At 50.3% G+C, this 26914-nt stretch overlaps 6 protein-coding genes across 6 annotated transcripts; 3 read left to right on the forward strand and 3 right to left on the reverse strand.

The window, feature by feature from the left end:
* Positions 1-2101: 2101 nt before the first annotated feature.
* TRIVIDRAFT_10609 (uncharacterized protein) lies at positions 2102-5497 on the forward strand (the record flags this gene model as incomplete). Its single annotated transcript, XM_014095627.1, has 3 exons — positions 2102-2134; positions 2212-2526; positions 2609-5497. Coding segments are annotated over 3 exons (3237 nt in total), but the record flags the coding sequence as incomplete, so codon positions are not given.
* Positions 5498-5805: 308 nt separating this feature from the next.
* TRIVIDRAFT_124186 (uncharacterized protein) lies at positions 5806-7163 on the reverse strand (the record flags this gene model as incomplete). The annotated part of the gene is made up of 2 exons (XM_014095667.1): positions 5806-6105; positions 6186-7163. Coding segments are annotated over 2 exons (1278 nt in total), but the record flags the coding sequence as incomplete, so codon positions are not given.
* A 1414-nt stretch (positions 7164-8577) lies between these two features.
* On the reverse strand, positions 8578-10240 carry TRIVIDRAFT_75597 (uncharacterized protein; the record flags this gene model as incomplete). The annotated part of the gene is made up of 2 exons (XM_014095668.1): positions 8578-9814; positions 9882-10240. 2 exons carry the CDS (start codon positions 10155-10157, stop codon positions 8954-8956), a joined length of 1137 nt encoding a protein of 378 aa, XP_013951143.1.
* Positions 10241-12262: 2022 nt separating this feature from the next.
* Positions 12263-13588, forward strand: TRIVIDRAFT_41863 (uncharacterized protein; the record flags this gene model as incomplete). Its single annotated transcript, XM_014095669.1, has 3 exons — positions 12263-12797; positions 12856-13060; positions 13123-13588. The coding sequence occupies 3 exons, from the start codon at positions 12263-12265 to the stop codon at positions 13586-13588; spliced, it is 1206 nt and encodes a 401-aa protein (XP_013951144.1).
* A 1915-nt stretch (positions 13589-15503) lies between these two features.
* On the forward strand, positions 15504-18518 carry TRIVIDRAFT_183269 (uncharacterized protein; the record flags this gene model as incomplete). The annotated part of the gene is made up of 6 exons (XM_014095670.1): positions 15504-15784; positions 16633-17071; positions 17124-17169; positions 17220-17891; positions 17969-18234; positions 18292-18518. The coding sequence occupies 5 exons, from the start codon at positions 16652-16654 to the stop codon at positions 18385-18387; spliced, it is 1500 nt and encodes a 499-aa protein (XP_013951145.1).
* A 449-nt stretch (positions 18519-18967) lies between these two features.
* TRIVIDRAFT_161465 (putative polyketide synthase) lies at positions 18968-26626 on the reverse strand (the record flags this gene model as incomplete). Its single annotated transcript, XM_014095671.1, has 11 exons — positions 18968-20356; positions 20423-20463; positions 20518-21912; positions 21976-24961; positions 25018-25397; positions 25439-25679; positions 25737-25939; positions 26012-26077; positions 26145-26232; positions 26295-26351; positions 26408-26626. The coding sequence occupies 11 exons, from the start codon at positions 26624-26626 to the stop codon at positions 18968-18970; spliced, it is 7065 nt and encodes a 2354-aa protein (XP_013951146.1).
* Between the last annotated feature and the right edge of the window lie 288 nt (positions 26627-26914).

Below are 26914 nucleotides of genomic sequence, written 5' to 3' on the forward strand. Positions count from 1 at the left end.
GTATGGCGCCACCGGAAAAGAGTTTTGGCTTATCAAGGGAGGGCAGGCTCCGTCCGAGCTGATGCTGCATCTCTGTCCATCGTTTATCCCCCTTCGCCAATACCGGCTGGAGGAGGTCTATCAAGCGCCCACTTTTGTGATGCACATGCAGTCTTAGCTGCAGCAGCGCAAAACAAGAGATGGCTGGGGGAGGGCTGCTCTCGATCTTGTCGCGCGTTCTGGCTATTAGCTGGCCACACTCGAGGCCCAACGCTGGTCGGGGAGCTGCACTCGCACGGCTGCCATTGGCCAGCTTGGCGTGCCGCCCGCCTGAGACTATGGCTGTGGTTTGCTGCATGTAAAGGGTGCTCGCTCCCTGCCACCCGTGCGTGTTGACATCGTGTAAAGCCGCCATTGGGCTGTTTGATGCTAATGCAGCAGGATAATTGCGTACTCGATTGTACGGCAGCTGTGCTGTAGCACCCGAAATATGTGGCTGGGTGGCAACAAGCCGACAGACTCGTCGGATCGGTCTAGAGGGGGGCCTTGCCTAGCTCCAGGCTCAGGCTCAGGCTCAGATAGAGAGATGGCTGGCAAACTAGTCGACCAGTCGCGGGCCAGGCCTCGGTCCGCTTTTCGGGCAGCTCATTTCCCTTCAGTTGGCCATGACGTTCTGGTGGGAATTGCAGCGGTTCCTTGTGCCCAATCCATGACAGATCTGTCCCTTTAAGCTCCCTGTGTCGGCCGCCCCTGGTTTGCCTGTACCGTACCGTATACCGTACTCGTACATTCGTCCTCAACATTAGCATGGATCTCGTGGGCATCGACTTCTCGTGCATACTGTATCGTACAAGGAGCTGCCAAACGCTGGGAGCCTTGGCTGTCTTCCCGTCTCCTCCACCTCAATTATCTGGTTGCTGGGACGACATTTGTCCAAGATGATCCTTCTGCCTCTGGGGGGTGACAAGGATATCGCCAGCGTTTCAATCTGTACCACTTGGACAGCACCAGACGTCCAACAGAGCGGCAGGGAGCAGGTCCGTGCTGCGACGCGTCGTGCTCGCGAATCGCGGGACCGAGGAAGAAGCTCAGTTTCGCGTTTTCGATTGGACTGGTGACATGGACGCGGCGGGTCCAATCGTGGCAACATGTGCCTCGGTCGAATGGCTTCAGCTGCTGATTTCCCCAGAGGTTTGCCCGGAAGAGAGTGAAGCCTTGTTCATTGCATTGGAGCACCCGTCACACCAACTCAAGATTAGCGGCCGCGTGGCCTAATGGCTAAGGCGCTAGATTTCGGTTTCAGAGAATTCACCCTCTCTAGAGATTCCAGGTTCGACTCCTGGCGTGGTCGTCTGCTTTGCTTTTTGCTCCCATTTCTCACTTTTCTTTTTGCTCTGGTGGTTGTCAAATGGGCCAATTGAGTCGACGTGTTGTTTACAGCTGCTCTGCAAGGAGGCGACGAGAATTTCGGCTGCAGAGGTCCTTCCCTAATAACCCCCAGCCTCCTCTTTTGACTGTTATGTCCGCTTTAGGTAACTTCTAGTGTCTCTCACTCGTATCAGAATGTCTCACCTTTTCGCAGACTAATTTCTCGACCGCATGTTTTACTGAATGCTATTCGTCAGCCGGTGGTTCATCTCAATTACTGCCATGGACAGGGCAATCTGCCACCTCAGTCTTTTTGCACTGCCCGCCTTGGGCTCCGGTGCTTGCACGTGCTGCAAATCAGCATCAGCTGCTGTCACTACTATGCACAACAACTGGCGTGTTGTGCATAGCACTGTACAGTAGCTGCCTGTGCTACTATAGCCAGAGCTACATATGCTTGGCTTGCAGTTGTGTCCCCGTCAGAGAATACTGCTACTATCTTTTGCCTACGTAGATGCCATGCAAGCTTCATCTAACAGCGACTTAGTTTTCGTAGCTTCTTTATAACAATCACTCGTTTCTTATATCGTTGGCCACGACGAGCCATTATGCGTTATGCGAAGCCACGTGATGCCCATGCTTATGTCGTCACAGCTGCCCCGCGGCCAAGTGCCCCACGGATCCAAATGCAGTTTCCCACCATTGAAGCTTCAAATATATACGCTTCAGGGTCTGCGCAAACTCAAATCCCAGCATGAAGCAGAGGTTTTCGTCTCTAGATGTCAAGGTACTTTGCAATTCTCTCGCTTCCTCTCGGTATGAACAAACGTGACCAATCGCCTGCTGACCACATCCTTGGGTTAGGTCATTGCGCACGAGCTCCAAGGGAGCTTGGTGACTCTACGGCTAGCGAATGTCTACGACCTCTCCTCCAAGATCCTCCTCCTGAAATTCGCCAAACCGGATAACAAGCAGCAACTTGTCATAGACAATGGGTTTCGCTGCCACTTGACTGACTTTGCCCGAACAACTGCAGCGGCACCGTCTGCCTTTGTAGCTCGGCTACGCAAATATCTCAAGACCAGGCGATTGACGTCCGTTGCGCAAGTGGGAACCGATAGAATCCTCGAATTCCAGTTTAGCGATGGCCAATATCGCCTGTTCCTCAAATTCTTCGCCGTAAGTACATTGCTGTGTTCTGCCTCATGAGCGTGCATCTATTCCTGAAGCAGTTGGAGGCTAACTTTGGGTGTTGCTATAGAGTGGAAATATTATTCTCACAGATGCCGACCTAAAGATATTGGCTATTTCTCGCAATGTTAGTGAGGGAGAGGGGCAGGAGCCCCAAGGGGTTGGCCTACAGTACTCTCTGGAGAATAGGCAGAACTTTGGTGGCATCCCTGCTTTGACAAAAGAAAGGATAAGGGATGCCCTTAAGACTGCTGCTGAAAAGGCTGAAGCAAGCAAAGTGGCCGCTACTTTCTCCGGTTCGAAAGCGAAAGGCAAGTCTGGTGGCGATCTACGGAAAGCGTTGGCAGTATCTATAACAGAGCTGCCTCCTGCCCTGGTTGAAAATATTCTTCAGGCAAATAGCTTTGATGTCTCCGCCAAGCCGGCTGATGTGGTTGATAATGAGCTGCTGCTGGATGAACTGGTTAAACACTTGTCTGAAGCTCGTGATATTGTTGAAAACATTATCGCATCTGCCACCTGCAAGGGTTACATTTTCGCCAAGAAAAAGACGGCTCCTTCGAGTGGACCGGACGAGACGGATCAGGCTCAAAAACATGAGGGATTGCTCTATGAAGATTTCCATCCATTTGTCCCTCAAAAGTTCAAGAATGACCCCTCTATTCAAGTATTAGAATTTGAAGGGTATAACCGAACGGTTGATGAGTTCTTTTCCTCTCTAGAGGGCCAGAAGCTAGAATCTCGTCTTAGTGGGAGAGAGGAAGCTGCCAAGAAGAAGCTTGAAGCAGCCAGGCACGAACAGGCCAAGCGAATCGAAGGTTTGCAGGATGCACAGGCGATGAATCTTCGCAAAGCAGCTGCGATTGAAGCAAATGTGGAGCGTGTGCAGGAAGCCATGGATGCGGTTAATGGCCTTCTCGCTCAAGGTATGGACTGGGTAGATATTGGAAAGCTCATTGAGCGAGAGAAGAAACGACAGAACCCGGTTGCCGAGATCATCAGCCTTCCCCTGAAACTAGCAGAAAACACCATTACGCTTCTCCTCGCAGAAGAGGAGTTTGATGAGGACGAAGCGGCAGAGGACAATCCTTTCGAAACGGACGATAGCGATTCTGAAGCAGAGGCGAGCGAAGTCACGCCAACCAAGGATAAGAAAGCCGACAAGCTTCTCACTGTTGATATCGTCCTCAATACAAGCCCCTGGAGCAACGCAAGAGAGTACTATGAAGAGCGAAGGTCTGCTGCTATGAAGGAGGAAAAAACTCAGCTTCAAGCGAACAAAGCCCTGAAGAGCACCGAGCAAAAAATTGCAGAAGATCTGAAGAAGGGTTTAAAGCAGGAGAAGGCTCTTTTGCAGCCCATTCGCAAGCAGATGTGGTTTGAGAAATTCATCTGGTTCATCTCTTCGGATGGGTACTTGGTTCTTGGAGGGAAAGACCCTCAGCAGAGCGAAATGCTTTACAGAAGGTATCTGCGCAAGGGAGATGTTTACTGTCACGCTGATATCCGTGGCGCCGCGCATATTGTGATAAAGAATAACCCAAACACGCCGGATGCCCCTATCCCTCCCGCAACTCTATCACAGGCAGGGTCACTGTCAGTATGCACCTCAGACGCCTGGGACTCCAAAGCGGGCATGGGCGGATGGTGGGTGAATGCGGATCAAGTATCTAAATCGACCCCGACAGGAGACATCCTACCAGCTGGGAACTTTACGATTCAAGGAAAGAAGAACTATCTTCCTCCGACGCAACTTTTACTTGGTTTGGGTTTTACGTTCAAGATTAGCGAGCAGAGCAAAGGCAAGCATTTGAAACACCGAGTGCATGACGAGCGCTCTTCATTAGCCACAGAGACTGCGACGACGGGTGAAGATGAGTTACAAAACGCTGAAGAAGTTGATAATTCAGAAGATTCGGGCGACGAGTCGGAAGAAAATCAGCCTGGAGACGACAAACGAGCCAATCCTCTGCAAGGCTCTGGCGACGAGGACGAGGTTATAGAGGACGCATCAGACAAGTTGTCAACTGTAAAGATCAGTGACCAGCCTCAGAGCGATGAGGCTGAGCTGTTGCCTGTGGATACAACTAAAGAGGAGCAAGGAGAGGGAGCAAACGAGGCGGATGCAGACGAAGAAGAAGATGACAATGAGGAAGACGAGGTAACGCCTTCTGAACCAGCCACGGAAGTTTCTGAAGCCCCTACCCGGGCTTCTGATGTTACTTCATATACTACAGGAGCCTCAGAGGCAACAAAGAAAAGAGGCCAGAAGCGTGGACAAAAGGGAAAAGCAAAGAAGATTGCTCAGAAATACAAGGATCAGGATGAAGAAGACCGCGCCACAGCAGAAGCTTTGATAGGAGCAACGATAGGACGACAGCGTGCTGAAGCAGAAGCTGCCGCGAAAGCCCAACGGCTGGCCGAACTGGAAGCCCAGAAGGAGCGCCGACGGGCTCAACACGAACGGAAACAAAAGGAAGTTGCAGAACAAGAGGAGATTCGCCGCGCGATGATGAACGAGGGCCTAGATGTTCTGGAACCTGACGAGGCAGAGAAGGCGACAAACCTGGACACGTTGGTTGGCACGCCGCTGGCTGGAGACGAGATTCTGGAAGTCGTTCCCGTTTGCGCACCTTGGAGCGCCCTGGTTCGATACAAATACAAAGTCAAGATGCAGCCGGGCTCCGTGAAGAAGGGCAAGGCAATCAAGGAAGTGCTGGAGCGGCTGAAGACGGACTCGGCCAGGAAAGGAGTCATAGACGAGGCGGCGAGGGATTCGGAGAAGATGTGGCCCAGGGAGATTGAGCTCATCAAGGCACTCAAGCCAGAGGAAATCGCCAACAGTGTACCCGTCAGCAAGCTAAGAGTCATGATGGCCGGTGCGAGTGGAGGGAGTGGCTCTTCTGGCGGAGGCGGGAAGAGCAAAGGTGGCGGAAAGGGTCAAGGAAAGGGTGGCAAGGGAGGCAAAGGGTCAAAGAAGTAGAGAGCCAAGCGTCCAAAGAGAAATTGAGGGGAGTAAACAAGCTTGTATATGTGTGTGTGTATATATCTATATCTATATATGCCTAAATATATAGTTATAAATACTAAGTTATTGCATCCCGGGAAATTAGGGCGCAATTGTAGTCGTGCCATGTCATTCGTTTCCTAGCCTCATGCCGATCCCAACCGGCGTTGTTCGAACAAGACCAAATCAAGTAGAAGCCATCATACTTCATACATCTCACTAACGTATATCTAGTCTTACCAATTTCCTTACCTACTGTTCTCCATTCTTCGTATCTCATTGGGCATCCGCGCAATGCACAGCTCGCGGCAAAACAGCCCCCACTCACCACTCGTGGCTTCACGCACGGCATCCTGCAAGTCCTGGCCATAGCGCTCGCGGTAGGCCCTCTTGACGTCCTGCATGTGGAACGAGTCCCAGTGGAAGCGGACGAGGCGCGAGATGAGCAGCTCTCGGCGGAGCGAGTCCTTGCGCGAGGCGGTGATAGCGTGTTGCAGGAGCAGGGCGTCTCGGACGGGGCGGTTGATGATGCCGTTGAGGATATGTGCGAGGAGTTCGCCCTGGATTAAATGAGTTTGTTAGCATTGGCGATTTCATACAAAAGTTTTCGGTTCTTAGTTGGAAGGGGAAAGCTACATACCACAAGGTTGCCGCTCTTCTTGAGCGCATCACGAGCAAAGTTGCTCCGGTATTGGTGTTCGTACTCCTTGAGGACAGCACGCAGATGGCCATCGCTTCGCTGGACGACAATGGAGATCATCATCGTCTCTCCACCCTTTTCGGATTTGACCGCCTTGTGCAGGTCTTCGACATCCTGATCAATGAGCTTATAGTCGAGAGGCAGTCTGCGGCCCTCGTAGTCGTATTCCTCCATACGACGCTCATCCAGGACCATCAAGACGGCCTTTTTGAACTTGTCCTCCTTCAGCTCCGTCTTCATGCACTTGGTCAGGCTGTTGTCGTACTTTTTGTCGGAAAAGGAGTCCTTGATGCGGCGGATCTCTTCGTTTGTCCGCCCCATGAGCGACTCAATGAGCAGCTCGCGCCGGGTCTTGTCGCCTTGGTACCAGAAGTTGGCCCAGTAGGCCTCGCTCTCCCATTTGCCAAGAGCAACGGCGTAGCACGCCTTCATGAGAAGTGGATCTTCGTCCTTGAAGCGGGCGCGAATGTGCTTGGCGATGTTGACGCCCTTGCGGTCCGTGCCCGTCTTTACAATGTGCTTGTACTCGGAACGGAGCTCCATGACCTGCTCGTGCGACAGGCTGGGGAGGATTTCGATGAACGGCGCAACGTCGGGCTTGTGAGTGCCCTTTAGCGCTCGCGCAAGGCGAGACGCAATGTCCTCGGCATCGTGGAAGCGAGCCCGTCGATTGAGCCTGGTGCCGTCTTCACCATCCGAGACGGGTGAAAGGGCATCCACGACTCTCGGAAGCTCCGACGGATGCTTGGACGCAAGCAGGAGAGGCGAGGGCATGGGCGAGCAGTTCTGGTATGTGCCATGGTATGATTCAAGCAGCGGAGAAGCCGGTGCCGAGGCGAGCGACAGGCTTGCGCCACGGCCGGTGTTAACCGTCAGCGTTGACATGCGGCCTGTGGGCGGCTGCGGTGATCGGTCTCGGCCGCTTCGCCCGTCCCTTGACCGCGAACGCGAGCGGTCACGGCCGCCGGCAACATCCACGCTCAGAGTGTTGGACCGTCGGTGAGACCTGGAGTCGTCCCGGTCCGAGTCCGAGTGCTTTCGCAAGTCCACAGACTGGGAGGGGCGATGGCGGCCCGAATGTGGCGGCGGCAGGCCGTAAGCCAAGTCGTCGTCCTCGATTCCGCGGCCATATTTTTGGGGTAGATACTTCAGCTTGTCATCGTCCGGGTACGGCAGATGGCTGCCAGATCCACGGGGGGATCTCAGGTCGTCGTCCGGGTATACATAGCTGGACTCGCGGGAGTCGCCGTACGCAGGGCGCTGCGGCTGCTTGGGCTCTTCGATGAAGCGGCCATCGCGAGACCTGGACCTGGCCCTAGGATTGGTGATTGAGGCCAGGGAAATGGTCGCGCCGGGATGGTCCATGGCGGGAGCTGGGCGCGGGGTGGCGTCTGGGGGAGGGGATTTGGGTTTGTGAAGCCGCTGGTTAGTGCGATCCACCAGGCGCTGTCGAGGATCAGCGAGAACAAGTGCAGTATCGACCTGGTCTCGGGCGAGCAGCGACAATGGCGACGGCGACGATGGTGATGGAGGAGGAAGAGAATAAAAAGGCAGGACGAAAAGACAGCGGCCCATGAATATGGATGGCGGTTACAGCACAGGCTCAGCGCATATGCACCTAGCAGTAGCAGGTGGTGCTAGTAAACTCCAGGCCGCCTGCATGTGCGCTACGCCCTACCGTGGTTAGAGCGCAGAGCCGCTGCAGGAGTTGCGGCAGTTCCAGCGAGCTGAGGCGCGGTGAAGGGCCACCAAAGAGGGACCAGGGCCGTGCCTATTGCGCTGATCTCTCGCTTCTATTTGATCACGACGGAAGCTGAAGCTGCTGCAAACAGTCTATACGAATATGACTGCTGGGCATTGATGCCTTGGGTACTTTTGGCAGTTGAGTCATTGTCATTGTACATACGCAGGTATAATTAGGCATCATCGCCATCACGAAACAAGAGAGGCTGTAGTTGTGGGAATCCTGCCTGCAACAACACACACCCACAACGCAGCAGAGCAACCACCACAAGCGCGCGCTCCAAAGAAGAAACATGTATGGCTGAAACGAGCCCCGTCATACGACTCAACTGCTCTGTTTCCTCCCACCAGCCCTACGAGAGTTGGTGGGAAAAAAGTCAATAGCGCCCTCTCATGGCCGTCATCGTATCCGTATAATGAGTCTGTGCTCTCCATCTCTACACCGACTAGGCAAAGGTCAGCATGACCCGAAACTAGTGCCCTTGCAGAGCCTCAATCATGTGCGCATGTGTGCCTCGCCATAACGATTGACGCATATTAGAAATATGGTTCCCGTGAGTCCGAGTAAGCTTACTCGGCCATTAAAGGTACATGCATCGCGTGTTGTTTGGCTCTATGATGGGGCTCGGGCAGCGCCGAAAGGGCGGCCTATATCTGAAGGAAAATAGTACATGTACATATACATACAGGTGGATTGGTTGCATCTCATCTCAACAGGAAATGGGCAGCAGTCCAAGATAACCACATAACCATATACATCAGATCTGTGCTCAGCTTAGCACATTGATTTTGTATTTTATTCATCTCATCTCATCCATCTCATTTTTCCATACTTGGTTCCAGTAGTGTGTCCACAAGTCCGAGCTTGTATGTATGCATGTCCTTCCCCTTGCGTCCCTGGACACGTCATTTTCATGTCCACTTCCGCTTCCACTTCCACTTCCACCTCGACTCGATTCGTCATCTCAACTTGATTCGTTGGGTGCTCTGCCGCCTCGCTGAAAGACGTACAATGCTTCATCCTTGCCCGCAAAGCTTGGCAGGGGAATCTGTACCACCTTGGTCCACTCCGGGTGCTCTTGCTCCATAAACACGTCCATTGTCATGCTCTTAAAGCCCGTGTATCCATTTGCATTCTGTGTTCCAACCACGGCAATTGTGTCTCCTTGGAAGGCATCGACGAGACCCCTGGTAAAGCTGCCCTCTGTGCCTCCTCCGATGCCGCCTCCGACAACGGGATAGACGAGCAGCAGGACCAAGTCTTTGCCGTTGTCGTTCTTTCGTAGCCATTGGACGCCGTCCATGATGACGGTGTCGTCGACCCAATTGACCCTCCACTCGCTTTGCATGTTATCCACTGGGTAGACGGTCAATCCATACCGCCGAAGCAGAAAAGTCCAGTACCCGTTACCCGAGCCCATATCCGCAATGGCTCGGCCGTCTGCCAGGAGTCTCAACACTTGCAAGCTCTCGTGCGACGGTGTAGCACAGCCAAAGTGGTGCATGAAAATCGGGAGCACATGGTGGCTCGTCGCCACCCGCTCAGATGATGTGCACGGCCCGCACCACTCCAGATTGCGGCACGACCAGGCCCAGAAGTCAAAGTACGGGTTCTGGCTGGGCGGCTGCTTGGATTTGGGAATTGTTAGCTGTGAGGCGAGTGCCGGGTGCACATAACGCTTCTCTGCCATGTGCCGCGCAACCTCGGACCGGATCGACGCCTTCTTTGCGTTGGTCTCAAAGTTCTTGAGAGCCGAAGCCGTGGCCGTCGAGGGGCTGAAGATGGAGATGTACGCCTCGATGTCTGGTAGCGGCGGAGGTTCTCTCTGAGAGTTTGCTTTCAGTTCCGGTTCCATGAGTTGTGCAAGGGAGGAAAGAGGGCATTGATCTTACAGCTGTGCCATCCTCGTCACGATACCAGGTGTGCAGGCCATTGACGCCGCCCAGCCCGACAACGTGCTGTACCTCAGCCAGCTTGACACTTGTCACGGCATGATACGTAAAGGAGTCCCTCTCGGGCAGGCTAAGCAGGGCGCGGCTGGCGTTGTATAAGTCGTTTGCTGCCAACAACTCGCGGGCCTGCTGGAGTCTTGGGGCGTCTTGGATGACTTCATCTGGGACGAAGGACGGGCTGCCCACGCAGCGAGGGGCCTTGGGAGTGCGCGACATGGAAGTGGACGGTTAATTTACTAGGTGAGAGTCGCACAGAGATATTGAGCTTTCGAGTTGAGAATGGGAGTGAGAGAAAATCATGAGCTGGCGTTGATATGATGGACTCGAGCATCTAAGACTACCTAGTACCTATGTCCGATAAAAAAAAAGTGGGCTTCAGACTGTGCAGCGGTCTTATTCTTGTGTATCCGGTAGAAATGTCGGATTTAAGGAAAGGAAACCGTGAGATGTGCTAGTAGTCTAGTAAATTCTCAAACGGGGAAAACTTTAACAGATATCTTTGAAGTAATGGATTGTCTAAGATACAGGGTAGTTGGGGTGGATGAGCAGATTGGAGTGAGACGTCGAGTGAAAGTGAAAGTGAAAGTGAGAGTGAGGGGAGATGAGATGAGAATGTGTGAGTGAGTACATGTGGTGACCTCTTATGATACAGTACTACTACCTGTGAGTGCTTGCCGCTCACTCACCCGCGCTGTCCAGTAGCTGATCAAGGTCCAGGGATTGATGTGGTATAGTTCAACACAGCTGGAGACAGACCCGCCGCCACTGAAAATCCCCCGCCAACCACCAGCCAGATGCGAGATGAGAGTACTGTAGCATCAGAGCTATTTCACACCAGCCCAACATGACCTTGTCGAGCTCTTCTGCAGGTACGAAAGCCCATCTGGACACGCGTAGTTGGGCTGCCCAATGAATAGTAAATGAATGAATGAATGGATGAATGAATGAATACATGGGTGGATAATAGTATGGAGCAGTACGAGTACATCTATTCGTATACTACTCGTAAGTGTGAGCTTCCCGCGTTGGACAGGGCAAACCAACGTACCTCTCGGCTATTGTTGGTTAAGTGCCGTACCGAGCTTGCGCATCCTCTGAGCTTGTTTGTTGGCCCTGTAGCAGTACCAGTACCACGCACTACTACCTATAGGTACCTACATGTATGTATTGACACTGTCAAGCACTCCGTACCGGTACCAGTACTCGCAGTGAAATTGATCCGTCCTGGTTACCGCATCGAGAGCCTTTGGCGTCCTTGCAGCCTTGCTCAACTGCTGTTGGCGCTGTCCTCCTGCACGGATCACAGATCAAATCTGAGTGTGACGGCCATCAAGCCGGTGGCGCCCCCTAATGGCTTCGCCCCACGCCTCTAGAGCTGCCTGTATCGAAGCCTTTCAGCTGGCGTTGCATTGGTGATTGGTGAACGGCGACTATATCAGGCCCTGTCCTGCTAGCTCGAGTGCAGGTGGTCTTGTCTGGCTCGTCCGTCAAATGCTAATGCAGAGCGAACCTTCTTTCCAGCTTCCCCACCACCGATCCCTCGACATCTCTTTCATACCTCGAATCTACGCTGTTTGACTTTAATCAGATCCAACAGCTTGGGCGCCTATTCATCCATTCTTTCATTCTGTTCTGTCATACAGTCCCTCCTGGAGCTCCCCTGGAATCGTGCAGCCAATCTCCATCTCGCCTCTGAGGGGCGGCAGGCCTCTCCGTACCTGTCTTGTGCTAGAACAGCATAATTGTTCCCCCGAGACATTGCGGCCTCCAGTCTCCCGAATGAAGACAACTTACGTATTTTGCCCAACGAGCGCTGTACTAAGCAGTCGATAGATAAATACATGTCCCGGCGTACCGTCCGTGACCTGATCCCACCGCTTGGCCATTAAGCGACACTCGTCCTTCTTCGAGCGACTGCGGCCTCGCCGTTCTTTGCTTTCCCCCTTCTCTCTCACATCAGATAAACTATGCTATACACTTCCACCTCATCTCACTTAACCATGGATGGATATTCACAAGATGACTTGAAGGATTCGCCTCAAATGATACCAGACTCTTCTCCCGCCAACGGCACGACGGGTGCTGGTAGTCAGTCGGCCAGCTCTCCAAAGGAGAACCATACCACCGCCAACAACATCACTGGCGATGCTTCATATGGCGAATATAAACCTCAGCATCTTACTACTTCACAAGTCAACCATCATTTTGACTATAAACTACCACCCTTGCAACTACCCGACACTAGGGAAGAGCTGACAGACAAGCCATATGGCCAAACATACCAAGATACACAGGGCGAGATCGTCATGCCGCCTCTCAATATGACCAAGGAAACCGATGAAAAGCCAGCAGATGGCTGTCCAGAAGGATCCCCACCGTTGGGAAATGCTGCTAGACCAGAGTCTATATTGGTTCCTTTAACTCACCCGAACGGCGTCTCCATATTTCCGGAGCTGTCCCCTTCTGAGCAAGAGCAGCTATCTCTCGAAGCGCTTGACCAAGCTGAAGAATCAATCATCGCCGATAGTGCAGAGAGCACCGATGGCGGAGCTGGCGACAACACATCTGATGGCACGGCATCTGACGCCGGCTATGACAGTGACAGTGCCACCTCTGCCAGCACATCTGCCATGTCCTCGGTCCGCGATTACATGTATGAGAATGGCCGGCGGTATCATCGATTCCGTGAAGGCAGCTACAACTTCCCCAATGACGATGTCGAGCAGGAGAGGGAAGATATGAAGCACGCCATGGTCAAACTACTGTGCAGCCAGAAGTTGCACTTTGCCCCCATCGGTGAGAATCCCCAAGAGATGCTCGATATAGGAACAGGGACGGGCATTTGGACGATTGAAAGTGAGTATCTACCTTGGCCACTTTGCTCAGCGAATTACATTAACGTCCATTCAACTAGTGGGAGACAGATTCCCCAGCGCTCACATTCTGGGAATCGACCTGTCGCCCATCCAGCCGGACTGGCTGCCGCCCAACGTCCGATTCATGGTCGACGACGTGGAATCACCGTGGCTGCATCCCCGAAACCATTTCGACTACATTCATTCTAGGCACACCGTCATGGCAGTACGAGATTGGATGAAGCTCTTTCGAAGAGCCGTAGAGTAAATCTAACCCCCACCATCATCCCACGATCATCACTGCTAACCGGCACGCGCGCCATTAGGCATCTCAAGATCGGCGGCTGGATCGAGCTCCAAGAAATCCACCACACCCCCAAAAGTGCCCTTGCGGGTGGAAACGGGGAATTGCCCTCGGATCACCCCGTCGCCCGCTTTTGGAAGCATGTGACGGACGGGCTAGCCGCCCTTGGCATTGATCTGGATGCCGTATCCGATGGAAGGCTATCCGACATGATGCACCGAGCAGGCTTCACCAATGTCACGGAACGCGTGCTACATGTGCCCATCGGGACATGGCCCAAGAACAAGGTCCTCAAGACAGTCGGTCTCTACTGGCGGACCATTCTCCTGGACGGGCTGCAGGCGATTGCCCTGGGCCCCTTGACTCGGGGCCTTGGGTGGAACCGGGAGCAGGTCGAGTTACTCCTGATCGAGGTTCGGCGGGCGTACTTTGACAATGCTCCGCTCATGTACATGCCGTTTCACGTCATTTACGGACAGAAGCCGTAGTTCTGTGTAATCATTTGTCATTTTCTTGGCAATATATAGGTCTTGGATTAGTACTTGGATCTGTCCGTACTACCCTACTGCAGGTGTCATTCTATGGTAATTTAATTATCGTTCTTCTAGATAGTGGTATTTATTAAAAGCTAGGTACAAGATACCTCACTAATATGGACAACTGGGCTGAAAGGGTTCATTATACATGGGTAGTACTACTCTGTGTGCCCCCTTTTCTGCATTGTTTTATTGACCTACTCGTATACAGTATGCTGCAGTGTGAAGCACAACAATGGCGAATAATTTGCACACTCGTAAAGGAAGTCGCTGGACAAAAAAAAGAAAAGTGACAGCCCCGCGCCTAAGCGATGAATGTGGTTCACTCTGACCTAGCATGAAGTCAGGGATGGCTGAGGGAGAGAGACCAACTAACCGCAGCCGTGATATACGAGTTGGCCAACGAAAACACCCGCTGTGATCCACCTACATCTGTCATAACTTACCAAAGAGGAACATGTCCGAGACCTTTGCGGCCAAGACTGCGTCTCGGCCGCAGTTTTCAGAGCCCGGTGTAATCTGGAGCTGCACGTCTCTCTACTTTGGGAGTGCTGTGTACATCCTGTATTACGAGTACACCACTTCCCCTATATCAGAAGATGCAATGACAGCAAACAGTCTCACAAATGGCTTCACTCACCTACAGCACTTCTCCCTCGGGCAGTGGCGCGGCGGACCAGCTCCCGGTGGCGTTCTGACCAGGGTTCCCGGCGATATCTCAATATGGACAGCGATGTTTGCGGACGCAAGGGCTGAGCGAAAGCTGAAAACACGGCAGGAGATGGATACCACTTGTAGCAGTGCGGGTATGGCTTGTCGTACCAAAAAAAGTGACAGGTACTTCGTCCAAGACGCCGAGTGCCACGCTAGTTCATATAGAAACCCGATAGCGGTGGAAACTGGCTGAACTATTCGCTGCTCTCCTGTCAGTTTGCGAGAAGTTAGTGACAGATCATTAATCGAGGTGGCACAGCGTATGTATCTTTGCCAGGTGGTACAGTGGTTAATGGGGATTGTCCAAGTCCACTTCTGCCGGGGTGGCGTGCGGTCCGCGCCTTGGATGTCTGCCGCTAATGGAGGAGCGTATCAGCTTCGTATCAGCTTGGGAACAGGGCACGATGGAGAGCCAATCTGCGGAGAGAAGAAAAGGCTGAATACTGAGGATCCAAGAACCGCACTGGCGGCTCCAAGCCGTCGTGGTTTCAAGTCATGCTGCCTTAGCTTGAGTAGCGCAGTATTACTCGTAGCCTGATATTTGTTGCATGATACTCGCAGCTTCACCCCTGCCATGGCCGGGACCAACACATCGCCAACAGCAGTGATTTGTGATGATTTGAACATTGTGACCCCGTCGTTGATTTTGAAGTTGCTCAAACCCGAACGGAGGTTTCGGGTATATTTTCCTACAGGGTCATGATCTGATCTTACTGACGGCGATTAGCCATCCCGGTGCTGCACGAGAGCTGACTGGCATTGGGAACGGGTACCTGGTACCTGTGAGAAGGGAGCACCTCTACAGCACTACGGCTCTGGATTGGATGCTCCGTAATTCTGGAGACTGAGGCCGCTCTAGTCTGTCGGGGATCGCGGATTAGGACACCATGCTTGCATGCTTGACAAGGGTTGTGCTAGTCTCCGGTTCTTGCATCGATCGACCCAGGCTTACCGCGGCCTGGATGCGGAGAGTGTCGGCCATTTGGACGGAATATGGTGGTGCTCGCAGTATCAGTGCCAACAGCTGCAGCTGGGCCATCTGGGATTGGGGTTAGTTTAATTGCTGTGAGTCTCCGTGTCTTGAAAGCGTGACATGGGCCTCTTCTTCTTCTTCTTCTGACTTCTCTCTATTTCTTTCTCACTGCGGCCGTATCTGGAGACTCGACCTGCATTTCTCACCTGAAAGCTTTGCGCGTGTTATGAGCACAACGACGGCCGCATCGAGGACCGCAACTCGTTGAAACGAAAACTCTGGCTAGTGCAAGCGGTAATAAAGCAGAGGAGAAAAGGTCGGCGTCTAAGAGAGACTCGACGGAAATAGAATACGACACATCATATCGCTCTTTCCCCTTACGCAAGAGGGGTATCCCCGAGCTCTTGCCACTCCTGGTAGCATCGTCTGCAAAAGCAGCCTCAGGCAGATTTGGCCTCATTGTATGTGCAATTCCTTTTTACCAAGTGCTTTTTTGCTCTAAATTTCTCTCTCGCAACATCTCCTTTGTCTGTTGATCGCCGAAGCCATTGCGTGAATAATTGAGTGCCCTTGCCAGCTCGATGGCCCTTCTATCTATGCATGAGTGAGAAGAAAGGAAACGGCACTGTCTATCAAAGACATGCCCTCTTGCATATGGCCAAAGCTTCGTGAGGCATCAGCTATATCACAATTGTCACCTGAATGTGAGACTTGAAGGTATAGGGAAGTACTCAGCTGGGCACTTGCTTCACGAGACTCGTCTTCTTCCCCATTGCCGAACTTGCTTCCCAGACACGTCTATGAGACAAGAGACATGTCTGATATGCACGATCGGAAAGGATAGATGAGCATCTCCCATGGCGGATGCACACCAGAGCTTCAGCTTCTCTAGTTGCTGAAGTATGGATATTGATCCTCAATAGGGCAGTGAGATCATGAGAGCTTGGGACAATGGCCATTAGGGCTGTTTCCATATGCCGTGAGTCATAGCTACATGAAGGCGAACTCTTCCTTCACGCAAGTGCGCGGAATGGAACAGATGATGACTTCCTACTCTTTATATTTCGTGGGCATGGATCCTGGAATATTTACTTAGTTTCAATGTTGGACATATCCCTGACTGCCTGACGATGGGCAGATCTGAAAGAACATCTGGCAAATACAGCCATGGCTATACTATTTGTTGCTCCTTTCTTTCTTTTTTAATTTTTTTTATTAAATACCTGAAGGGTTGCTCTCAACTATCTTTCTCTTTCTCTTCAATATTCGTTCTAGAATTCAGGTCGTTTTCTAACCTTGTTTCCTCCAGCTTTTGATTTGAACCTACAATGGCCAAACTCAGAGTCCCTTCGTGGCTATCCAGCGAGCGCAATGGATCCACAGCCAACATGGATGTTGACAAAAAAAGACTCAATCGGCGATCATTTCCTGGCCTGGCTACTACGAGGTCGAAAGAAGAATCTCTGCAAAAGAAAGAAGAAGAGCAAAGCGAAGTTTCGAAAGTAGAATCTCCTGAGTCTCGAATGCTTGTGCTGGCGGAGACGATCCGCGTTGAAACCGAGAGGCTGCAGACTTACCTCCAGTCGAATGGTATTGCTCAACCAAGTCTCAGCGTTGACGGACCCGACGATTTCCCTCTCTTACCCGACGAGATTCAACAGAGTCGTCAAAAGATTGTTCTCGCTACTAAAGAGCTTACAAATCTCGTCAGGGGTCCTCGTGAAAGCGTGAGATACGATGTTTGGAGTGTAAGATCTGGTGCACTTTCGTCTTTGCTTTTGTACTAACTTGACTTGATAGTATTTGGATACTTTGAGCTTGCAGCTCATCAATAGCTATCAAATTGGTACGGCGAAAAAAGCATTTATTCCAGGACCTTGACTAACCGTTGTATAGCTAAACTGGTTCCACTGGATGCTCCTATCAAGCTAACTGAACTTCAATCCAAAACTCCATTGGAACCTGTCAATCTTGCCCGTGCTCTACGGCATGCCATGACTAACAATATATTCTGCGAACCATCTCCTGGTCTCATTGCCCACACTGCAAATTCACGTATCTTGGCACAAGACACCTCACTTCAAGCTTGGATTGGCTTCAATTCAGAAGACATCTTTCCCGCTGCTGGTCACGTAATGCAAGCGTTGAAATCCCACCCCGAAGCAACCTCCATAACTCACACAGGATTCAATTTTGCTTTCAGTACGGTTGGCGAAGAGCCCATGTTTGTGACCCTTGGTAAGGATCCAGTCAGGGCCAGGCGCTTTGCCAATGCGATGCTCAGTTTCACAAACGGAGAAGGCTATGAAGTCAGCTACTTTGTAGACAACTATGACCTTTCCGATGTGAATGAGCGCGGAGGTACGTTTGTTGACGTCGGCGGTAGTCATGGCTTCGTGTCAGTGGAAATGGCCAAGAAGTGGAAGAACATGAAGTTTATCGTGCAAGATTTGCCAAAAATGATAAGCAGTGCGCCGCAACCCATTTGCGAGGATGCCACCGTAGCAGAGAGAATCTCCTTGCAAGTCCACGATTTCTTCACAGAGCAACCTGCAAAGGGCGCTGATGGTAAGTCGAATCTCATTGGCCGTCTTCCTCTAGTTCCATGGGCATGGCTGGCTGACTGACTTCGAAAACGATGCTAGTTTACTACTTTCGGTGGATTTTTCACAACTATTCCCAACCATATGCCGTTAAAATTCTGAAGAGTCTCATTCCTGCACTAAAGCCCGGAGCTCGTGTCGTCATCAATGATTACTGCATACGAGATCCAGGATCAGAGAATCCTTGGGATGAAAAGCTCATGAGAAGCATGGACATGATCATGGGCACTCTTTTCAACGCACAGGAGCGAGAAGAAAGAGAGTTTTGCGAGTTATTCAAAGCAGCTGATCATAGGTTTGACTTCAAGGTATGATGGTCCATATTTTTAGCTCTGAAAATTGTACGGTCGCTAATATTCTTTTAGGGAGTCTACAGGGTTGAAAGTTGTAAAATGAGCGTGATCGAAGCAGTGTGGAATGAGAATGGGGTTGAGGCTCAGGTCGACGAGTGCAAGGAATAAGGCGTTTTGACTGCAATGAAGGTGATGTTTGGAGCGGGAATAACGGAGGATGTATTGCTTAATATGCTGTTGGCGATTAATTAATTGACTAGATAGTGAGCAGATGACAATGGTTTGTCTTTAATATCCATAACTGAGAAGCCGTATCCAGAGGCATCGATACGATCTGATTTAATGATTCTGCAGCTAGAATGTTCATAGCATGATACTGCAATTGTATCATCAACAAGAAATCCGCGTAATTGGTTTAGTGGTAAAATTCTCCGTTGCCATCTGAGCAACGTCGGGGAGCCCTGGGTTCGATTCCCAGATTACGCAGTTCATTTTCTTTTGCCCCTGTGAGCTTTTCTTTTTTTCTTTTGCATCATTAATTGCCTCGATTATTTTCGACGGAATGTATCAGAAATCGCATGAACTTTTGCCTGCCTGCCTGCCTAGTTACCTAGCATCTAAAGAGATGGCTCGCCTGTTTTCTCCCCGTCCGTGAACTGGCTATTACATTTTGCTGTCTTCATATCCGCCCTTTAACCTGACCCAATTTTCCTTCCTTGTCTTTCGTTAATCGTCACTCCATTTTGCTTTACTCCGATTTCCCTCCTCCATAACCTCCCTTCACCGCGATTGTGTTTGCCATCTCTGTGATGGGCGAATCACTGAGAATCTCAAACACAGATAATTGGACGCCGCAATTATTTAGAATCCAGCTTCGAATAGTGACAGCCACGAGAGAATCCACGCCATAAGCAATCAATGACTTATTCATATCGATCTCAGAGGGCATCGTATTCATTGCCTTAGCTAGCATCACGGAGAGGCCGTCGCGGACAATGGATGATGCCTCATCAAAGCTTACAACAGAGGCTATCATAGTCCTCATGTCTCTATTGCTTTCATCTCCATCAATGAGTAGATTTGGCGGAGCAATGTCAACCAAGTTGAGGTACGAGTAAAGGGCAGTGCGAGTCCAGTATGGGTCTGCAGCGTTGATCTGCGCATTAATACCTCCTGTTCCAACAGCCACGGTGATTTGAGGAGGAATAGGCACTCCCGGCGTTATCTCTCCTGTGATGGCATGCTTGACAACTGTGAGAAAATCTTCATGCTGAATACCAAAGAAACCGTTGGATCGTAAAGTATCCAGAATATCTTCATTCTCAGCAAGCATACCAGCTCCCAAGACCGGACCGAAGTCAATGGCCACAGCACGCTCCCCTTGCTTCTGGAGATATCTTGCAAACGAGTCTTGAAAACAGTTGCCTGCAGCATAATTGGCTTGGCCGCGGTTGCCTATAATGCCTGAGGAACTGGCAAGAAAAATATAAAAGGGATTTTGATCTGCAGCCGATATGCTACGATATAAATTCCACGAGCCAAGAGTTTTTGGTTTGATGGCTGTGTCCCAATCCTCAAATGTCATGTTATTGAAGACGGAATCCCTGAGTACCGCAGCACACTGAAATACACCGCGGATGGGAGGCTTATCCAAGGCAATAACATCCTTGATGAGGGAGTCTAACTCAGATTTGTCGCAAATATCCACAGCATAGGCTCGCGCGTCAACACCTCTCGACCGCAGATCCTCGATGAATGCCTTCGATGCATCTGATGATGCGCCTGATCGAGAAATGAAAGCTAGATGCCGGGCGCCATTACTCACAAGAAGCTCAGCTATGCTCCTCCCGAGGCCACCCAGACCACCTGTTAGCAGGTATGTCCCATCTGACTCAAGAGACTCCTGAAGCGACTTTGTAATATGCTCATTCAATACAGGAACTGTGCTCGAGTCGTCCTCAGCCATACATAGCGAGACAAATCCAATATATGGCGTTTGCTGAAGGTGTAGTAGACCATCTTTCAATTCGCCAATGTCGGAAACTTGTTTGAGTTCGGCGGGTAAGGAGAGTCTGAAGGCAACAGTCTGGATAAACTGAGTAGCTCGTTCTAGGAGTTCTGCTACAAAATCAGGATCCTCTCTGAGGAATTGATGTAGATCCCAGTTGGAAACGGTTATGGATGTTGGCGTACGACTAGAGACTGGAGTCGCAGACTTACTCGCGAATCGGACGATGCTACCACCTGTTGTAATATTAGCTGAGAGTTGGAAGTGAAAGGGGCACAGCCACGACTTACATTTTCGGACGCAATCGAATTCCACGTCGAATGCTTCCAAAGTTGGGTTAAATAGACAGTCCACTCCTTTACCATCTGTAGCTCCTAGCAGACTGGCGACGAAGAGTCCAGAATCTGCTTCCAGTATATGCTCTCTCGGAACGCCATGTCGTTCTAGAATCTCTCGCTGTCGATCAACCTCTGGACCAATAACAGTAGCAAATACCTGAGCTCCAATAGCCACTGCCAACTCAACCGCAACGAGGCCAAAAGCACTAGCACCGCTATGTATTAACACCCTGCGGCCTCGTTTTACTCTCCCTATATGAATGAGGGCGAAGTAAGCGCTGACAAGAAAACTTGGGACAATGTCGGCGTCAACGCGTTTCACGAATTGAGATTTGACTCGCACCAAGTTTTTGATCGAGCCATTAGGAACCAAAGCAACAACGTTGTCGCCTACAGACAGCCCTCTGACTTCGCTGCCAACCCGAGTAATTTCGCCCCTAACATCCAACCCGATAGTCGAACCCTGAGATCTTCCAAGGACAATCTCGAGATCAAGAATGGATAAAGGTGCCTCCTTAAATGCGATTTCGACCTCGTCTGCTCCTAAATCTTGCCGTTCAGACTTGACGAAAAATAAATTATCGTCACTAATACCCGGTGCGTTGATCGTGAGTTGCAGACCAAAGTCGCTAGCGAATGGCTTCTGAGAGATCTTCCCAGAGAGGACTTCGCCTTCAATGATGCGGTTGATGGAACGGAGTGTTGTGAGACGAGGGATGTAAATCTTTCCACCATCTTCGGCGAACTCTGTATCTTGTACGGGCCCTTGCTTAGATCCAAAGGTCGTATCCAGAAGAGACGATACGTTGTTAACAACGGCGGAATCATCGAGCTTTGATTTATCCGCCAAGTCGAAAATGACAATTGAGTTGAGGAGATCTTCGGAGATTAGAGTCCTAGAAAGTCCAATGATGGGACTTCCGCGAGGATTCTCGCAGCTCATCAGGGCTCCTCGAGTGACCCAGAAGACATGATCTGCCCGTTTCTGTATCACGCAAAAGGCGTTGAAATCTTCTTTCTCCCAATCAAAAATGGAGTAACCACGAGGCACAAGTCCAGAAAACTCAAGCAGCGAAATGACTGTCTTGCCATCGATTGCACTCGGGTCTTCAAGTAGTCTGTCGACTGCTATAGACGAGACACTGAGAGGGAGTTTGCTTGCTTCTTTCATTCGACTGATAGCAGAGATAAACTTTTGAACTTCAGAGCCAACTTCTTTTGGGGTGATGATGATGACAGGACTGGTTAGACGAGAGCGTTGGCTATGTCTATGAGCTTCCAGGAGAATTTCGACTTCGCCCTCCACGAAATGGATGTAGTCCCCGCCACCTCTTATAATGTGGTTATCTATAATCGCCCGGGCACTGTCAATGTCGGATGTGCTTTTTTGTTCGCCAATTTGCTGCTTACTCGACTCTGTAGGGACGGTGACTTCCATTAGTAAGACACCACCAACTTTCAATTTCGTTTTCAATAGGTCGATATCCGCCTGGATGTCACCGCAAGCAACGATTAAGTGGTAATCATTGCTGATAGCTGAAAGATCCGATATTCTCTCAATGAACGGTTGCAGCGAGGTGTCTTTTACAGAGGAAAGAATTTGTGACGCGGTATCATCTCTGTCCACTTCAAGAATGGTATATCTCAGGAGCTGAGGAGTCACGTCAGGATCTGAGCTGACTGCCTCGATAGTTGCCTGCGAGAGCTGATAACCGCCGCCGATTTGGAGAATCGACAATCCCGAATACTTGTGAGCCAGAATAGTGACTTGTTCGACGTACGAACTCGGCCGAGCAAAAGTAGCGTCTTCCTTCCAGAGGATCTGGCTGCAAAGATTGCGATTGCTGGGTAGGAACCCCCCTTCTTCGGGCGATGGATGAGGCAATGCAGTAAAACTTAGGCCTTCAATGACAACATATGCTTGATCTAGTGCTGTCTGCCTCATGACAATAGTGGCTTCTGCGTTTCGAATACCAGTGGTGCTAACTGAAGAGTAGCCGGTAAAATCCGCGCCAGACTCTGCACCACCCAAGTTTTCTGCCACAAAGAGACTTTTAATGAAAACAGGAACCATTGGCGATGGCTGTATAGCCAAAAGAGTTTGGATCATGGAATCCAAAGTAGCCGGGTGTAAAAGGTGTGGATACTCGAACTTGCAGGGCATTTTGGACTTCGTATCTGGGATCTTGATTCTGCTCACACAGTGGCCATCGCACTTGCGAACCTCTGCAATATTCTGGAATAAGGGTCCGTAGTTCATTCCGATGGAATCAAGGTGCTCGTAAAGTTGTCGTGGAATGATTGACTCCTTGCAATTCTCGCTTATAGCATTGTGGCGAACCTCATACGATCGGAAAGCAGCTCCCCAGTTTCCAACCTTGTAATGGAAACGTAGGCTGCCACTGGCGTGTCGATTCCATGATTGACCCTGAAGACGAGAGTAAATGGCAAATGATCCTTCTTTAATCTTTCCGTGACCCTCCGTATTCACCGGATATTTTTTTATTCTTAGTGAGACTTCCAGGCCGTAAGCGGTATTGGGAATGGTCATGGCTTTCTCAATGCTCATATTTACAAGCTCATAGCCCAGAAGATTCTGGGTGCCTTTGGATAATTGCTTTGCTCCCTCCAGAACCATTGAAATCATGCCGGCGGCCGGATAGACGATTGTCTTTTGCACTTGATGATCTTGAATCCAAGGGTTTTCTGAGATGCGCAAGAAACCTCGCCATATAGGCTCAAAGGATGCAATGGAATCAACTACTCTGTAGCCGATAAGGTCCATTCGAGGATTCTCTCTCAGACGGCTCTCACGACTCATTTCAGTCTCGTGCCAGTACTTTTTAGTGTGATCCCATACATATGATGGCAAATTGGAGAGACACCTCAAAGACTCATGCCCATGGCCCTTTGATACGGTGTTCTTCATATTCACTGGATACCCTTTGGACCACAAAGTACCAACAAGATTGAACACTGTTTTACACCCATTTTGTTTCCGTTCAAGGACTGAATGGTATGATGGGCCGGCAACACCAATCATGGCAAGCACATCGGCCGTTGGCGATTGAAGAACGGCACTGGGACTAAGTTCCACCAAAGCGTCTGGACGATCATCCACCGGAAGGTTCATTAGTGACTGAACTGCCGCAACATATTGAACAGGAGAAACCATGTTATTTGCCCAATATTTGGCGTTCAATTCACTTCCCATGATCTCTTTGCCGGTGACAGAAGAAAACATTTTGACTCCTTCGAAGCAATCGTTGGCAATAATCTCGTCGAGAGCTGCAACGTAATCGTCTTCGACAAGCTTCATATGGGACGAATGATAAGCAACCTTGACATTTAGGACCCTGTTGAATATGTTCTTTTGGCGCAGATCATGAGCGATAAATTCGATGGCGTCAGCTTGACCAGAAATTGTAATGGATCGAGGACTGTTGATGCAAGCGATTTGCGCCGACTTATTAACCCTGGCGAGATACGCTGATACCTCTTCAGTTGACATTCCAACTACCATCATGCCTCCTTTCAGCTTCGAAGCTCTGAATGGAATACTGGCAGCAGCGAGGCCGCGATAATAGGCAATTCTCCAAGCGTCATATCGTGATATAGCCCCCGAGGCATAAGCAGCAGCAATTTCTCCCGAAGAATGCCCAAGAACATACTTGGGTTGAATATCAAAAGATTTGAGCAAATCGACAAGGGCGACTTGAAGAGCGGTTGTTGCCGGCTGGGAGATTTCAGGATCAGATATACGTGTGTCTTCGCCTCCTCTAAGAATCTCTTTCAAGAGATCGAATCGAGATCCCAGTACAATTTGTAAGAAGCAACTGGCCTCCTTAAGACTGGCGCTATACACGTTGAAAGACATGAGATCTGTACCCATTTGCGCCCACTGGGCACCCTGACCACAGAAGACAAAGCCAAGCTTTGACTGCTTCTTCAGCGACGAGCGAGTCAAATGAGTCGTATCGAAGGCTAGAATTTTAGCCACAAGGTCTGACGCAGATTCGGCTATGATGAACCCTTTCCACTCGAGATTAGATCGACGGCAGCCGAGAGTGTACGAATAGTTGCGCAAAGAGTCTCCGGTGTCTTTTTGAATGGATTCAAGAAACTGAATATGAGATTTCATAACGCGGGAAACACCAGGATTGTCATTTGCCGAGTAGCAAAACAACCGGGCTTCGGGCCTTGCTTCGGTTGAGGCTCCAGCGCTACTCTGTGGTGTAACGTCGGTAGAGGAGTGGTTTGCTTTCAGACCTTTCAGCGTAAGATATCCTGGGGCTTCATCTACCACGACATGGGCGTTTGAACCACCAAAGCCGAAGGAGTTGACACTGACACGACGAATGCCTGGGATAGGCCAATCACTAACTTCCGTCGGGACCTAACATGCAGTTAGTAAACAAGAAATTTGAATGACCGAAGATTGGGAATTATAACCACCTTGACTTTCCATTTCTTGAAATCAATTTTGGGATTCCCCTTTATGAAATTAATGTTTGGTGGCACAAGACCGCGTTCCAAAGCCAAGACTCCCTTGATTAAGCCAGCAATCCCGGCTGCACCTTCAAGGTGGCCGATGTTGGTCTTGATAGAGCCCACCATGACAGGGTTATCAATAGTGCGGATAGAAGCGATGCTTTGAGAGATAGCTTGGAGCTCTTGCCAATCACCTGCCTGCGTTCCAGTGCCATGACACTCGATGTAGCCAGTCTGAGAAAAATCAAGACCGGCTGAATCATAGACAGCACGGATGTTGGCAACCTGAGCGTCTCCGCTAGGAAAGGTAATGCCTAATATCTCGTTAATGTACCGTCCATCTCTTGGAAGAAGATGATTGTTGGATGTTGTCTCAACATACCTTTGGTTCGGCCATCCTGGTTAACATTGCTAGCCCGCATAACGGCGTGAATGGTATCGTTGTCTCGGATAGCATCTGTCAGACGCTTCATGACTACAACACCAATCCCTTCACCTCGGCCATAACCATTTGCTCGCGAATCGAATGTGAAACATTTTCCGTCCGGGCTTAAGAAATTTAACGCCGTCATCGGCAGCATAGTTTCAGGAGACAGAATCATGCCAGTTCCTGCAGCTAGAGCCTGATAAAAGGTCAGTCACAGGCCATTCATGCTGTGAAGTATTAGTTCAATTCTTACCAATGACGTCTCGCCAGTTCGAAGGCTCTGTGCAGCCAAATGCACTGCAATAAGGCTGGAGCTACAGCCAGTGTCTACTGTCATGCTCGGGCCATGCAGGTTGAGGAAATATGATATGCGATTCGACATGATAGCAATCCCATTTCCTGTTGCGGCGTATTTCGGACCCCAATTCTGGTCACGGAGACTGATGTATTCATAGTCTAACGTTGTGCAACGTAAGCTGTTATTCCTGAAGGATCTTCGGAGAGACAAGTGGGTATTATTTAACTTACCTTTGACAAATGATCCCACATAGACCGCAGCATCACTACCATCAATATCTTCTTTACGAATACCAGCTGAATTATTGCATACGTCAGCGTTCTTAGGCTTGTGGAACCAGCTCAAACTCTGAATACAACGTACCATTCTCAAGAGCTTCGTACGAGACTTCAAGGAGCATACGCTGCTGAGGATCAACTGCGTTTGCTTCCTCTGTCGGGATTGAGAAGAACTGGTTCATTTTTGTTAGTTTGTATTCGACGCTAGTCCATGGAATTTTGTCATTGTTCTCACAGGAGCGTCAAAAGCACTGATATCCTCCTTCAAAAAATGTCCTCCTCGAAACGAAAGCTGTAGCAAGTCAGTACGGAGTTCATAATATGTAGAGAACTCAGGCAAGAGCATACACTTCCCAACCTCTGATTGCTTGGGTGATAATATCCGTCAATATTAAGTCGGTCTTTAGGAAATTCAGACCACTGAGACTCTTTCCGCTCCAACACATCCCAGAGCTTTTGTGGCGAAGTAGCTTCGCCAGGAAATCGCAACGCCAAGCCAACAATGGCGATATCATCTACACTGTTGGCACCGAGGCTTGGGACCTCTCTTCTTGGTGTTTCGCACATCATGTGGCATTCCCAGATGAGGAGTACCTACTCCCCCTCCGCACAAGTGTACCGGAGCCTCTGAGAGGAAGTAGTTTTTTGGGCCAAGTGGAGGTGTAGTAAGATAAATCAAGAAGGACTCGAGGGATAGATGGAGTTGAACAAAGAAAATGCCCAAAGAAGAGGAGTGCAGAAGAGTGAGTAAAGAGTGGAGCAAAGAGTCCTCGAAGTGTTTTTATATATTGAGGGAAGGGCTGATGAGGGCCGTTTGCCCACCTGCATAACCCAATCACACCCACACTCATTCTC

The sequence above is a fragment of the Trichoderma virens genome, assembly GCF_000170995.1.
Source record: "Trichoderma virens Gv29-8 chromosome Unknown TRIVIscaffold_89, whole genome shotgun sequence".
Taxonomy (NCBI): Eukaryota; Fungi; Ascomycota; class Sordariomycetes; order Hypocreales; family Hypocreaceae; genus Trichoderma; species Trichoderma virens.